The following is a 14,781-nucleotide window of genomic DNA, read 5'->3' as shown; positions in this document are numbered from 1 at the left end:
TTGGTCGGAATTTGAAAGGTAGATTTGGCTTTCCATAAGTTTTAGTTTTAAACTTTTAATACTATTTTTAAACACAAAAACCTATACCATCCGATTTAATCAGGATTCGAGTAGTTATAGAAAGGGTAGATTGGACTATTATTAAAAACCCTTTTAAATTATGTGTTTAGTCATATCAATTGATTTGATTAACATTCATTTTAAAAATAATTTTGCATTTTTTTATTTTTTTTATTATTATTATTATAGTGCATACCATCTGGTTTAGTCGGGATTTGAGTCCAGTCAAGAAATCATATCATATGACATGATATATATATATATATGAAAAAAAAAGGAAAATTAAGCGTTGGGCTCTAAGCATATGTCATTTTCTATGAAACTGTTCCCCCTTTTAACGTTGCAGACTTTCATGATGGTCTGAAACTTTTTGTTGTTATCATACACAATATCATCAATTCAATTCATTACCTGAATTGCAAGCAAAACTATATTTTCAATTAATTTTGGCAATTTCTATGAAATATAAAGTTTTTGTCTTTGTTTGTTAGAACCATTATTATTGGAGGTTCAATTTTTTTTTAAAAAAAAAATATATAAAAAAAGTGTGTTTTAGAGTTCAAATTATTGGGTTTTGTTTTGGTCTTTAAGTGACTGTTTGAGAATAGTCAACTAGTTTGGAAGGTTTGTATAAGATCAAATTTTGTGGGTTCAAGTTAGATTTTGATTTAAGACGGTCTCACACTGCGAGACGGTTTATTTATATAATGGGGGTATTTGGGTGAATGATTTAAGGGATTGTTTTGTTTGATTTAGTTGAAAAAAGAAGTGGGTAGTGAAAATGAGTGGAATAGAGCAGAAAAAAATGAAGCAAGAAAAAATTGGAAGTTTAGAGAATAATAACAATGGTGTTGAGAAGGTTATGGTGGTTGTAAAAGCATCAAAAGAAGTTCCAAAAACAGCATTAGTTTGGGCTTTGAGTCATATTGTTCAACCTGGTGATTGTATTACTTTGCTTGTTGTTGTTCCTCCTCCTAGTTCAGGTACTCTCATCAATCATTTCATGTTATACATTCCGTCTCAATCGATTGTTTACCTTTTTTTTGTATTCGGTGTGTGGACTCAGGAGTATTTTAATCGAAGGTAAACAAATGATTGAGACGGAAAATGATTTTTTCTTGTTTTGATTGTTGCAATGCAATTATTAGTTATTATTTGGACTTTTGGAGTTGTAATGATGTCTATGGTTGAAATTGTATAAATGTTTTTATGTAATGATTGATGAATGATGATGATGAATTGATGATGTCCAACCTTTTATTCCCTAGACACTAATTTTGATGTTTGTCATAATTTGTTGATAATTGGCATTTTATTGTGAAGTTTGAAATTTTTGGTGTTTGTGAATTCAAAAGTTAATTGGTTCCTCTTTTCATAAAGTTGGGAATTTGTCCCACTTTTATGAGTTTGAAATGTTTTTGATTTGTTTGATAACATTGGCCCAAAATGTCAAGGTCGATTTAAAAACTACTCCCTCAATCCCGATCATTTGTTTCCCTTTGATTAAAATACCCTCACAAAGAATATTATCGAGGCCGATGTGAATGTATGAACACTGGCTGATGTGAATGTATGAAGTATGTGACTGAAATCTGAATGCATTCGATTGCGGTTTTCGCAGGTAGGAAATTATGGGGTTTCCCCAGATTTGCTGGAGACTGTGCTAGTGGTCATAAGAAGGCCCTTGTAGGAACAAATTCAGATCAGAAAATCGAGTTGACTGATTCTTGTTCTCAGATGATTCTTCAGTTGCACGATGTCTATGATCCAAACAAGGTTGGTTTGGTTATACCATGTATATTATACTCTCTCCGTCTATGAATAAAATAGTTGATTCTTATTCTGAGATGTCCGTGAATAAACTTCTCGATTCTTATTCTGAGATGTCCGTGAATAAACTTCATTCCAGATCTTTACTTTTTGCTGTATGTTGATTGTCGTTATTAGATTCTGTTATCCCGCGCATCTTTCATCAACTTACATATTCATCCTCATATGTTCTATTTATTCAACACTATGAAGTTTATACATGGACTCTGTGAGTATTATATATGTGTTTAGGCTTTTGATGTTGTCGCAATTTCCAGATTAATGTGAAGATAAAACTTGTTCCTGCTTCTCCTCCTGGTGCTGTGGCTGCTGAAGCCAAGAAATGTCAGGCTAGTTGGGTTGTCATAGACAAGTAATTTCTTTCTCCTATTTGTTTTTCTTGCGTTTTTGACATAGGATGTCCTAGAAAAGTAAATTCTAATGATGGTTTGATGCAGGCAGCTTAGACACGAAGAAAAACGGTGCATGGATGAGCTACACTGCAACATTGTTGTCATGAAGCGTTCTCAGGCAAAAGTCCTTCGATTGAATCTGAATGCATCCCCTTCAAACGAGCTTCAATTAGCTGGTCCATCGGGTTCTCGGGGCGATGAAACTTCCATACGAGGACCTCTTGTGACCCCTAGCAGTAGTCCTGAATTATTTACTGCAACCGAAGTTGGAAGTTCTTCTGTGTCGAGTTCTGATCAAGGAATGTCGCCTTTTGTTGCTTCAGTAACAAGTAGAGAGTTGAAAAAGGAGGATTTAGTCATTAGAAAGGATAGTAGTCGGGATTTTGTTGTTTCAGACTCTGAGTCAGATGATGAGGACTCATCTCCATGCTCAACAAGTTCAAGTATTCGACCTTGGGTGGGAGAATATGTAATTTCACATCTAAGATCCTCTCAAAAACGTGAGAAGCAGTCCAATTTGATAGGCGATAAAACAGAGAGTTCTCCTGCAAGACCATTGCTCGATAAGTATACCAGAATTGACCGCGACCCTGGAATCGGATCTAGAAGATTCCGTCCTGATGTAGAATTCAACGGAAGCGTAAGAGAAGCCATGTCTCTATCAAGAAGTGCTCCTCTCGGACCGCCACCACTATGTTCAATCTGTCAGCATAAGGGTCCGGTTTTCGGGAAACCGCCAAGGTGGTTCAGCTATGCTGAGCTGGAAGTTGCTACAAATGGATTTTCGCAGGCTAATTTCTTGGCCGAGGGGGGTTTTGGGTCAGTTCACCGAGGAATACTACCTGATGGCCAGGCAATTGCAGTTAAACAGCACAAGTTGGCTAGTTCGCAAGGTGATGTTGAGTTCTGCTCGGAAGTTGAGGTTTTGAGTTGTGCTCAGCACAGGAATGTTGTCATGCTCATTGGGTTCTGCATTGAGGACAAAAGGAGGTTGCTGGTGTATGAGTATATATGCAACAGATCCCTGGACACGCATTTGTATGGTAATATACTTTTATCTCTGTCTAATCCGTTTTGCAGATCTTGCTACTGTTGTGCAGTATATTTCTTTGTATTGTGATATCTTAATGTTCCAATTGAGCTGAATGATTTCACTATTGCAGGGAGGAATCGGGCTCCACTTGAATGGTATGCACGCCAGAAGATTGCCGTTGGAGCTGCTCGAGGGTTGCGGTATCTTCACGAAGAGTGCAGAGTTGGCTGCATTGTTCACCGCGACATGCGTCCTAACAATATTTTGCTCACCCATGATTATGAGCCACTGGTATATAACAATAAATTTTTCATCTTGGCATAAGTATTAGATTTGTAAAGTCAAACTACTCTATTTGTTTCTCAGCCTGAATGTTTAGCTCCGTCTTCACAACTAGCTAAACTGATACGGCCTTTAGGATAAACATATACTTGCGTGTTAAGACAGTTATACATAAGCATTATTGTAAGACCGTATGTTGTTTTTTAGTAACTTTGTAAAATACCCTTTCCATTTCTGTATGTTCTTCCCAGTTTTCAAAATTTGGCTTGCATATTTTGGAAAGTTACGGAGTATTATTTATAGGGGAATTTTGCTAAATTTCACCTGTTTTTACAATAATTTGGTGCAAAACTGACTTACAAGATACGTTTTTGATGATTTTGACGCTGTTGATTTTTTTTCATGTATATGGCAGGTGGGTGATTTTGGCCTGGCGAGGTGGCAACCTGATGGAGACACTGGTGTAGAAACGAGAGTAATAGGCACATTTGGGTATTTTTCTTCAACTTTCTTTCATGTGACGATTTATTTAGAGACGACTCAGCTGACTGTATGGCTAAATATCTTCTATTTGTTACAGGTACTTGGCCCCCGAGTATGCGCAAAGTGGGCAGATCACAGAGAAGGCTGATGTTTACTCCTTTGGTGTTGTACTAGTAGAGCTGCTTACAGGACGAAAAGCTGTGGACCTTACACGCCCTAAGGGTCAACAATGCCTAACTGAATGGGTAAGATTTTGTCAGGGAAATGTTCTTTCCACTCCCACATTTGTTTTTTCTATTATTAACGCGTGAAGCATTGGAAATACTCTTTAGGAATGAGTGTAAAATCAGTCTCTGGGAGCGTATCACTGTGTTTCCAATAGTTTTCTTCCTTGGAACAGAGAAAATCAATGGATCCGATAAACCGTGACTGGGTCTGGAAAGAACAACTTAAAGCAATCTTAAACCTGAGTCGGAAATAATCTCGCCCAACAGTAACCATCGCTGTGCTGTGTCTAATTTTGTCTGTAGGAGTTTCTTATCGGTGTGTTTGTGTATTTTTGAACAGGCGCGACCTTTGATGGAAGAAGGGGCCATTGAGGAGCTAATTGATCCTCGTCTTAGTGATCAGTATTCCGAGCAAGAGGCCTGCTATCTAATGCAAGCTGCATCTATGTGTATCAGGCGGGACCCACATTCCAGACCGCGAATGTCACAGGTACGACAACCGTCAAATTTATCTCCCTTCTCTCTTTTCATTTTCTGAGCGCAACGATTATATCAACTCGTATTTTAATCTGTGACCAGGTGCTCCGTATACTGGAGGGCGACATGTTCATGGACCCACAGAGCGCTATGTCTACTCCTCGCCATGACATCGGGAATCGAAGTGGAAGAATGCAGCAAAGACAGCAACAATCATACAGTAGTTCATTGCGGAACGAGGAACCAGAAGGTTACAGGGGTAATTTCTCTGTGGAGTCACTAAGGACAGCTTTATGGGAACGAGAGAAGGCGAGGGCTTCAACCGACTACGACTTGTAAATGCGACAGGGGTTCGGGATTGCACCTTCATATGTCTGTTGCCTTCATTTTTTCGCGATATTCTGCTATATAGTGCCCTATATATTTTGTTCTTGTACAGTATATATGGTAAGATTGTCATTTTGGGGGCTAGAAAAAGAAGTTAATTGTGTAGCAGCTTTTGGTTTTTGTTGTGAAGGCAGAATTATAAGAAAAATTCTAACCTGTATTCTTGGGGATCATTCTCAAAGACAAATTCTATTATAATTAAGGGCTTATGCTTTAATGTCGAAAGTGTGACGAGAAATTTTACGTTGGCGGCCTTAAATCTATCGAAACCCTCCTCCTTTATCCGGACTTGGGATTGGTAGTGAATATTTTAAGACACTCATGCGGAGTTTAAGGGCATTTGTCTAAAAAGACAAAAACAGAGTATGGTTTATGATTATGCATGTTGAAGATTTGAGATTTAAATACATAGAAACTGTCTTATAATCCTATTCCTTATTTGTGCCATATTTTATCCTTGAGAAAGTCTTTAAAAATGAAGAGTTTGTCATTTGTGAGTTGTTTTTGATATTCAAAGACGGTAGGTTTTGCTAAGACCGTCTTAATTTAAGGGGACGTGCTTTTTCACATACGGATTACTCTTTCACGTACGACTTTTACAATGTTACCCTTGTCATATTTTCATTCCCTTACCCGATTAATTTTTTTTCATCCCCCCTCATCTTGCATCACCACTTCCATTCACCATCTCCGATCAGTCGCCGACAAACCTTGCTCCGGCCGAACTCGACCTCCCTCCCCCTGGCCCGTACTTCCCCTCTCTCTACATCACTCTCCTCGCCCGCACTCCCCCTGCTCCGACCACCCTACCGCCCATCCGACGACCCATACCCGACCCTCCCTTCCCCAGATCTGACTATCCCTCGTCCTTAACATCACCATTAATGGACAATTGTAGGTTGCAAGAGCAGTTTACAGTTCCCAGTTGGTTATAAACCCCGGATCTTGATAGACGGTAAATACACCGGGCATGTCGGCACCAGTACTGTCTAACTCGTCGCCATCCTTAAATACCTCATTGCTGAAGTATTCTTCCTCTTCTCCCCACCACCTTCATCTCTATACCAATACCCCTAATTAAAAATCAATCCTGATGAATAATAAACCAATTCAATCTAAAACTAAGTCCTGTGTAATTTAATTAACAAAGTCTAACATTTGCTGAACATTTGATTGTTTGATCTAGTAATGAATAAGTGAAGTATTTGGGCATAAAAATTGATTAGGTTTTTTGAGAAGAAATGAAAAGAGTGAGAAGGGTATTATTTAATGGAAATTTTATGGCAAAATGTATGTAAAAAAAGTAAAACTCGTATATGAAAAAGTAATTCCGAATTTAAGACCTCTCACAAGTTGTATATAATTGTACATCTATGCAGTGTCCGGTCTGGCCCGGAAAATTGGACAGGACCTGAAAATTGGACCAGACCGGGATCTTCTCCAGTCCAAGGTTTTTCGTCATTCCGGTTCCAGTCCGAGTCGGACCTCACTCCACGGTCAAGAAGAAAACTTGGTATAAGAATATAAGATTACAGAGAAAACCGGGTGCAATTAGGAATTATTTGTACTCAAGAGTAACTAGGAATGACGAGTAACAAGCCTCTAAAACATGTATTTTGGAAGATGAGTAGATTCAACAGATACCGACATCTAAAGAGGATGAAGGGAATTTAAGACATCCAAATTTCAACTACTTAATTCGACAGAAGTCATGCAACTCTCTGTTCTGATTTTCGCAGGGCTGAACGATTCACAGTAGTACAGTACACATTAGCATACACACGGGAGTGAGCAAGACCTGATAAGCCATTTTATTAAGCTGCCGACACACAACACATTCAGCCAACTCTTTGAAATGACTCGCTTTTTGTATACTTGCTCTCGATGAAAGCCAGCAGTCATCTTCTCATGCAAAAAACCAGATACAAGATACTCCCTCTATGCTGTCCATTTAGCCCCACGGAGGGAATATAACATTTCATGACGAATGTCTAGGCCTTCCTCATTTTTGACCGAGCATATCTGTAGAAGCACAGATCCAAGAGTATGAACCAGTAATAAGCAACTCGAGGACTGTTGACAAGTGATATATGGAACAAAATGGCGTGGTTTGCCAAAAAAAAAAAATCCTACATTTGCAAGATTTTAATTTGGAATTGAGGAAGGAAAACGGATGCCTTTTTTTTTTCTTTTTTTTTCCGATTCAACTTGCTACCCAAGCAGAAAACATTAATATCTTCCATTCCTCTTCCATTTCACTCTAAACTCACAATTCAAACAAAAAGCAAAATTCAAATACTGCAAGTGAAACCAAATTCAAAACACTTACTCGATGACCATGGCACCCTTGTCTGATGACGGTAAAGTAGTGCCTTGGAGACCTTGCATTGCATTTGTAGCTTGTTCTACTTCCTGGCCAAGAGTAAAAAGGGGTTAATGCTGGTTGAAATCGGGCTGGCCAGCTGAGGTAGCGTATAACCAAATAAAACTACATGTGTTCTCATATGAGACTGTCTCATTATAGGATCGTAATGAGACTTACCTGTATCCTAGGGTAGTTGTTCCTTAATTTTAGTTTAGAGTCGGTTAATGTGTGTTTCGATGGGGTAATAATACATGGTTGGTCTCACATCACAATAATATGAAACCAATGGGAACCGTCTCTCACAAGACTATTAATGAAACTAAACTCTGTAAATGATGCAAAAATGTAACTTACTAACTTGGAAGAGTTATACACACCTAAACAGCATTTGCAGTATACATGAAACATATCAATTTATCTCAACGTAGGCACGTAGCAACTAAGGTCCCTCATCCTCGAACACAAAATGGCTACCAAGGTCCATTGGATAAAGGCAAGTTTAAAAATGTATGAGACCTATCAGTCCAAATGCAGAATATCCATCACTTTAATGTAAGTTGTCTATCACGGTGATTATGGCAGTTATTAATTAAATTAATTGCATCATTAATATAAGCAATTTTTTTACTTTTTGCATCAGAAGAGAGAAGGGGAGCCTTGGCGCACCAGTTAAGGCGTTGCTTTGTGACCGTGAGGTCACGGGTTCAAGTCCTTGGAGCGGCCTCTTGCCAAAATGGCAAGGAAAGGCTTGCCCCAATTAAACCCTTGTGGTGGGACCCTTCCCCGGACCCTCGCCTAGCGGGGACGCCATCGTGCACCGGGCTGCCTTTCTTTTTTTTTGCATCAATGAGTTCCTTTATTAAGAGTTTCAGCCGTATACTTTTTTTTGTTAGAAAAGAGTCCTTGTGTTAACTGTTTTCATATGATCTGTAGCCATTTGTTTTGTAAATGCGAAGCCTAAATTTGACAGTAAGATTATAGATTATATGCATAGATAAGTATATACGCAAGATTTAATTTTACCTCATAATCTGCAAATGCAACTGTTCCTTTCCCACGTCGTTTCAGCCCTTTAAATCCAGGATATCTGGCATCAACAGAACAAAACAACTTCTTGGAACCGAAGACTCATATGACAAACACAAAAGATTGACATGATGGATGGTTACAGCGAAACAATACACAGACCACGTTCTAACAAAAAGATCAGGGAATTGCTTACTCAGAAAGAGCTTGTTTCAGTTCCTCCTCTTTACATTTGGAGCCCAAATTAGCAATAAACAATGTGGAACATGGTTGCAAATCACTTGAGGTCTTCTCTGTTGGCTTCTGCAGAAGGGGAATATCAGGATCAATACTATGATGAGAATTTGCCGGTGTCGACAAAATGACAAATGCAACATGTATTCTGATATAAAGAGCAAATTTCCAAGTTTTATGACAGCCTGTTCAACTATCAAGATCGTTGGACAAACTAATAGCTGGAAGTTGAAATACTTGAATACACAAGTCACAAGTGAAGTTTCCTTGCATTGAGTCCATCCAATATAAGTAGATCTTCAATCAAGCAGAGGTCAAGCGAAGAACGCTGACTTATGAGCTTAGAATTACCGGACTGCGTGTTCAAGTGTGACGCTCGGCTATTTTATAAAATATAATCTTGTTTTTGGCTTAAAAATGAAGTGTCCAAGTGTCGGACTAACTACTTTATGGGAAAAAAAAATCACACGTGTTTTACTTAAAATGAAATGTCCAAGTGTGACAGGCATGTCTGAGTGTCAAGTTCTAAAACACGGGTATGCGAGGAAATATGAAGAGCCAGAGTAAGACTCTGCTTTTCAGCACTGAAATAAATTGCAGAACAAAATAAACTGAACTGAAACTAAGTCTAAAGGAATAGGGTAATAGGCCTAGAGATTCAATGGATGTATTCTTTTGAAGAAGGAAAGTAAATGCAAACAAATGTAGAACGCTAGGTCTTACGAAATTTATTAGTAGAAAAAATGGATTTTTAAGTGCTGACAGATAGAACATCTAAGGTGAAAAAAATTCAAAGCACGGACACACTAAGTTTCCTTGTTAATTCTTAATCTTGTGATACTTCAGCATACAGAAAAGGCTTAATAAAGAAACAAGTAAACGGAAACCGTCACTAACATTCGCTGCATATTTAGGGTCGTTAAGATCTGCCTTCTTTACATCACTGCACAACACCATACAATGTGTTAGCTACATTCATAGTAACATAACACAAAATTCGTGATTTGTATAAAATAATTAAAAATGTGTATGCTTGTCCACAAAAAACACAAGAGCACTATTAGCATCTTGGAAATTAGGTTTGCAGATTTTGAGAAACTATTACCATGATTAAGGTTCCTTACCTTTTTTCATCAGTTTGTTCATCATCACCGGAAGAATTATTTTGATCTTGATCTTCACTTTGATGTGAGTTATTAGACTCATTATCACCTACACATGAACAATCTTTGATAACACACTACGACAGAGCTCATATCATGACAAGACATTTGGACTGTTCATCATGTGAAAGAATGCCGAGGAAAGAGGTAAATGCAGTAGTAAAAGATGCAATCCTACACAACTAGTATGAAAATTTTACTAGCCTACTGTTAGACTTGTTAATACTGTGTCTCCCTTCATGAAATTTTATTGTCCGTAATTGACTTTAGTGGTCAACCGATGTAAACTTTGACAATATAGATGATGGAGTACAACTTACCATCTTCACTAGACATTTCCTCAGCATCAATGGCAGCTTTCCTCCTTTTATCAATCACAACATAAGGCCCACTGCCTAAACACAAAAATTCATGGGCAGTGAAGTGAGTCAACCCAGATGGAGAAATATGTCAGCGTCTACCATTCATGGATATTATGACATTAATGTATCTCACAAGAACTTCTACCTGATTTACGTTTTCGTCTCGAATTTGATCTAGCCAATTCAATGTGAAGTACTGTTCCATCTTGTGGATCAAACTGAACACCCTGAACAAAAAGAAGCTGCAAAACTTAAGTTTCTAGTATCGAAACTGAACAAGGATATAATGCCGTGTTGTTGTGAAATTTTTGGCACTCAGTCTCAGAGCATTTTTTATCGAGTCAAAGTCTCGTTGTAATCACTGTTTCTGCTATTCTCAAACTCCTTCCCAAAAACGAGAAGTTTCACTAGCCCTAACAAACTGCTATTAAAGAATTTTGCATTCATAAATCGTAATCAGTAGCTGCTAGTGCTAGTTGCCGGATTGTGTGTTATAAACGTAACAAACTTAGACAGACCTTTTACGAGACAAAGGGTTGTGAAAGTGATTACTTTGTATTAACAATATAAGTTATAAACAGTAACATGAACATTGAGGCGTTTGTATCGAGATAGATTAGGTCAAGTCAAAAAAATTTAAATGAGTGAAATATAATAATGGCGAAGAACCGTCAATCCATAGGATAATCAGAAAGCCACACAAGCAAATCTGTAAGCTACCATGCCTAAGTGATATAATATCATACGGGGTACTTACATCTAATGCCTGTAATGCTAGTACAGCTGATTGGTGGTTGAAAAATGTCACAAACGCAACAACCTGCACAAACAGATGTCACTTGTTAGGAAAACCATCCATAAAAGCAGGCTTGGTCGCTGATAGAAATAATGCTAGGCAATCTGTAGTTGAAGCTTGTCGACGTAATTACTGATAGCAAATTATTAGCCTCTCAAAACGAATGAACACATCAGTTCTCCATTTAACACCCAAAATTTAAGGCATCGAATCATAATCCATTTCTTCATAAGAATACAAATTAATTAGGACTGACATAAAATCTTCAAAAGAGTCCAAGAAGGGAGCTGATTCCTCAATAAGGTAGCTTATTAGCGGGGTAATCTCTGCTTCTACAAAGTCATGGGACATAAAAGGCGGAAAGCTAAGCGTAAGCCTTTTGCTCCCTACATGCATATAATCCGATAGCACCAACGAAACCTTGAACGTACAAGACATACACCCTTCTGTCATGAAATTTCTTCAACAACAACAACATCAGAGCCTTAATCCCAAAATGATTTGGGGTCGGCTGACATGAATCATCCTTTCGAACCGTCCATGGGTGAACGCACGCCTCAAAATGCGAATAAAAAAGGGAAAATGAAAAACAAAAAGGAAGAATGAAAATGTAATGGAAAGTCAAGGTAAACTTAGGGGTTTTAAAATCGAATTCCGGATTTCTTTTATAAAAACTTAAAATTTAAATCGAGAGAAAAGATTAAAACGATTTTTAAAAACCGAAATAGAATTAAGGATCCGGAATGAACCAAGTAAAATCTATAAGAAAGTGGTTGGTAAAAAAAGTGTAATAAAGGAGAGAAGAATAAATAATTTAATTTCTTTAAATTAAATAAATAAATAAACACTAAATATGTCAAAAAAAAACATCAAATACTAAAAATCCACATGTATCCTTTCCCTCCATTGTACCCACTCCGTCACCATACTATCCTCAAGCCCCAGAAATCTCATATCGTACTCTATCACTCTCAACCATGTCTGTCTCGGTCTTCCTCTACCTCTAGGGACCTTTTCTGTTCTCCAAGTCTCCAGCCAGCCTCCTAACTGGTGCGTCCATAGGTCTCCTTCTCACATGGCCAAACCATCTTCCTCGGAATAAATTTCTTCCTCGGAATAAATTCTCCCAACTCACATTAGTCTCATTCTCTAATAAACTGACAATTCCTTCCTCCTTTCCCCGTTGCAATGAATTAATTACCACAAACCCCCAAAATCACCCTAAGGGTGTGTTTGGATTGAGGGGTTTGGAGGGAAAAGAAAGGGAGGGAGAGTGGGGGATATAAAATCCCTTGTTTGGATAGCAAATAAGGGTGGAGGGAAATGGAGGGGGAGAGATTTGGAGGGATCCATTTTCCCTCCTCGAAGGCAAATCAAAATCTCTCCACAATAGGCGAGATTTGGAAGGAAATTGTATCCAAACATCCACACCCCATTTGCCCTCCCCTTCCCTTACCTCCCTTTCTCTTCCCTCCTTCCCCCTCCCCTCCACTTTTGCTATCCAAACACACCCTAAGATTGAGGGATTTGGAGGGAAAGGGAAGGGAGAGAATTGGAAGGATGAGAAATTCATTGTTTGGTTAACAAAATGAAGGTAGAGGGATTTGGAGAGGAGGGAAAATGGATCCCTCCATTTCCTCCTACAAGGCAAATTATTTGCCCACCAACATAGGCAAGATTTGAAGGGAAAATCACCTCCTCCATTCTCCCTCCCCTTCCCTTCTTTTCCCTTCCCTCCTTCCCCCTCCCCTCCCTTTCCCTCCTTTTTTTCCTATACAAACAAGGCCTAAATATTTGCGGCGACTATACTTATTACTTCAACATTTTATCAGTTCACTTCTCCACCCAAAAATTCAATATCAAAACTCATACATGATCAAATCACAAAACTCGTCAATCAAAATTCAACATAATTAAACTTAATAATACACTTAAAACCCAACATTAAATCATTGTAAAATCACCTACTCCTATTATTTACTCAAAAAGCCTTTCTATTGTTAAGCCGGATATATCGTCTTAGGAGAGACCAATTGAATTAATTAAACTACCAACATTTATTTAAACTCGAGAATTAAAATACCCCGCACAAAGAATAAAAAATAAGCAATTGACCGGCACAAAGAATAAAAAATAAGCAATTGACCGGGAATGAGGGATAATAAGTGAAAAGACACAAACTTGATTGCCGCGACCAGTGAACTTAAGCTGGCAGGAATCGAACCCGGAGCGACGACAAAAAAGATTATGAATTTCGCGAGGCAAAACATCATCAGGAAGACCGGAGACAAAAAGGGTGTTAATATGTCTCTTTTCTTTAGGAATATGTATTGGAATTTTACTAACATTAGTTGGGTGTAGTTTTGTGGCGGAGATGTATGTGGGTACGGTGGCTTCTACGGCGGCAGTGTGCTGGTAGTAGTATTCCGGCGGCGTTGGGATGTGGTGGGGGTGGTGTTGGTGTTGGTGGGGGAGATAGTATGGGTCGTATGATGGATGTGCCATTTTTTGGGTGTAATGAAAGTGGGAGTTGGAATTGGTTTTGTGTTAATACTTGAGGAGTTGAGGCCCAATTAAATGGGTCGACACAGGTTCGTTTAGAATGGGGTAATGAGTAATGAGCACTCTTTCCGACTCAATCATTTGTTTACCGTTAATTTATATATTTTTCAAGAAGGATAAGACTTGAGAATGAACAACTAGGATGGATGAGTAATAAGACTCAAAAGAATCACAAATTGTTAAGTGAGGCAATATTTTTTACTTGATATATGATTATATTTACCTGAATATGTCTTAGCCTAACAGTTTAAAAGGGGTATACTGGACAATAGGTTATATGTTTGAATTCCCCACTTTTGACATTGTTTTGGGTATAAATACACTTAATGTTAAACTAGTATATTTTTTTTTGGTGAAATGTTAAATTTGTATTAATAAAACCTTGAAGTACATCACCATACAGATTACATTGCTCTTATCAGAAACTTACAAAACATCAGCCTCATTTCCACTACATTAACCATCTATCTCTCATCCTCCTAATTAGACAAGACCCTCTATTCGTCTACACCAATCTTGAGCAGCATTGGACATAGAAAGACCCTGCCTGGACTTAAGCCTCAATCTGACATGATATTGCACCTGTTGGAACACCCTATCCGGATGATGCACACTCTGCTCAATTCTACATCGATTTCGCTCCATCCAAATCAAATAAATCAAAGCAACAACAGCTGAATGAATTACCTGTTTCTTAATCATGGATTTCACTTTCAGCTTAAGACACCATTGTATCACTTGCTGAACAGGGATTCTACACCCCAACCAACTGCTAACCAACTCTAGACACCTGCTGCTGTAATTACACCCAAAGAACAGATGCTCATGTGTCTCATACTCCACACTAGGGGTGTTCATTCGCGGTTTGGTTCACCGAACCTCTAATTTAATTCGGTTCGCACACGGTTCGGTTCGGCAAAACTCCGAACCTAAACCGCACCGTTAGAAACGGTTATAAACGGTCAGTTAACCACTTTAAACGGTTATTAGCGGTTCGGTTACCGGTTAACCGATAAACGTTCTATATTACTTTTTTTCAGTTTTCGTTAATTTTTTTCTAATAGTTTTAATTAAATTTTCATTATATATTATACCCAACAAT

At 38.2% G+C, this 14,781-nt stretch overlaps 2 protein-coding genes across 2 annotated transcripts; one reads left to right on the top strand and one right to left on the bottom strand.

Moving 5' to 3' along the window:
• Positions 1–344: 344 nt before the first annotated feature.
• On the top strand, positions 345–5,377 carry LOC141622812 (inactive protein kinase SELMODRAFT_444075). Its single transcript, XM_074438831.1, has 9 exons — positions 345–1,043; positions 1,682–1,836; positions 2,148–2,242; positions 2,328–3,325; positions 3,446–3,606; positions 4,013–4,089; positions 4,178–4,325; positions 4,648–4,797; positions 4,887–5,377. Exons 1-9 carry the CDS (start codon positions 842–844, stop codon positions 5,121–5,123), a joined length of 2,223 nt encoding a protein of 740 aa, XP_074294932.1. The 5' UTR covers positions 345–841; the 3' UTR covers positions 5,124–5,377.
• Positions 5,378–6,666: 1,289 nt separating this feature from the next.
• LOC141622813 (uncharacterized) lies at positions 6,667–13,661 on the bottom strand. Its single transcript, XM_074438832.1, has 10 exons — positions 13,299–13,661; positions 11,079–11,141; positions 10,467–10,548; positions 10,280–10,354; positions 9,921–10,008; positions 9,694–9,739; positions 8,759–8,865; positions 8,560–8,623; positions 7,501–7,583; positions 6,667–7,193 (listed from the first exon to the last, which is right to left on the bottom strand). The coding sequence occupies exons 1-10, from the start codon at positions 13,620–13,622 to the stop codon at positions 7,163–7,165; spliced, it is 963 nt and encodes a 320-aa protein (XP_074294933.1). The 5' UTR covers positions 13,623–13,661; the 3' UTR covers positions 6,667–7,162.
• Between the last annotated feature and the right edge of the window lie 1,120 nt (positions 13,662–14,781).

This window comes from Silene latifolia, chromosome X, assembly GCF_048544455.1.
Source record: "Silene latifolia isolate original U9 population chromosome X, ASM4854445v1, whole genome shotgun sequence".
NCBI classification, from domain to species: domain Eukaryota; kingdom Viridiplantae; phylum Streptophyta; class Magnoliopsida; order Caryophyllales; family Caryophyllaceae; genus Silene; species Silene latifolia.
This window is presented reverse-complemented; position numbering and strand designations above follow the sequence as displayed.

What these genes read in the sequence shown, in the direction of transcription:
- LOC141622812 (XM_074438831.1), top strand. Translation starts at nt 842, where the DNA reads ATGAGTGGAATAGAGCAGAAAAAAATGAAGCAAGAAAAAATTGGAAGT. An exon ending in CCTGGACACGCATTTGTATG is followed by an intron (nt 3,326 to 3,445) that starts GTAATATACTTT and finishes TCACTATTGCAG; the next exon opens with GGAGGAATCGGGCTCCACTT. An exon ending in AACAATGCCTAACTGAATGG is followed by an intron (nt 4,326 to 4,647) that starts GTAAGATTTTGT and finishes ATTTTTGAACAG; the next exon opens with GCGCGACCTTTGATGGAAGA.
- LOC141622813 (XM_074438832.1), bottom strand. Translation starts at nt 13,622, where the DNA reads ATGGCACATCCATCATACGACCCATACTATCTCCCCCACCAACACCAA. An exon ending in CTGAAACAAGCTCTTTCTGA is followed by an intron (nt 8,624 to 8,758) that starts GTAAGCAATTCC and finishes TGTTGATGCCAG; the next exon opens with ATATCCTGGATTTAAAGGGC. An exon ending in TTGCATTTGCAGATTATGAG is followed by an intron (nt 7,584 to 8,559) that starts GTAAAATTAAAT and finishes ACTCTTGGCCAG; the next exon opens with GAAGTAGAACAAGCTACAAA.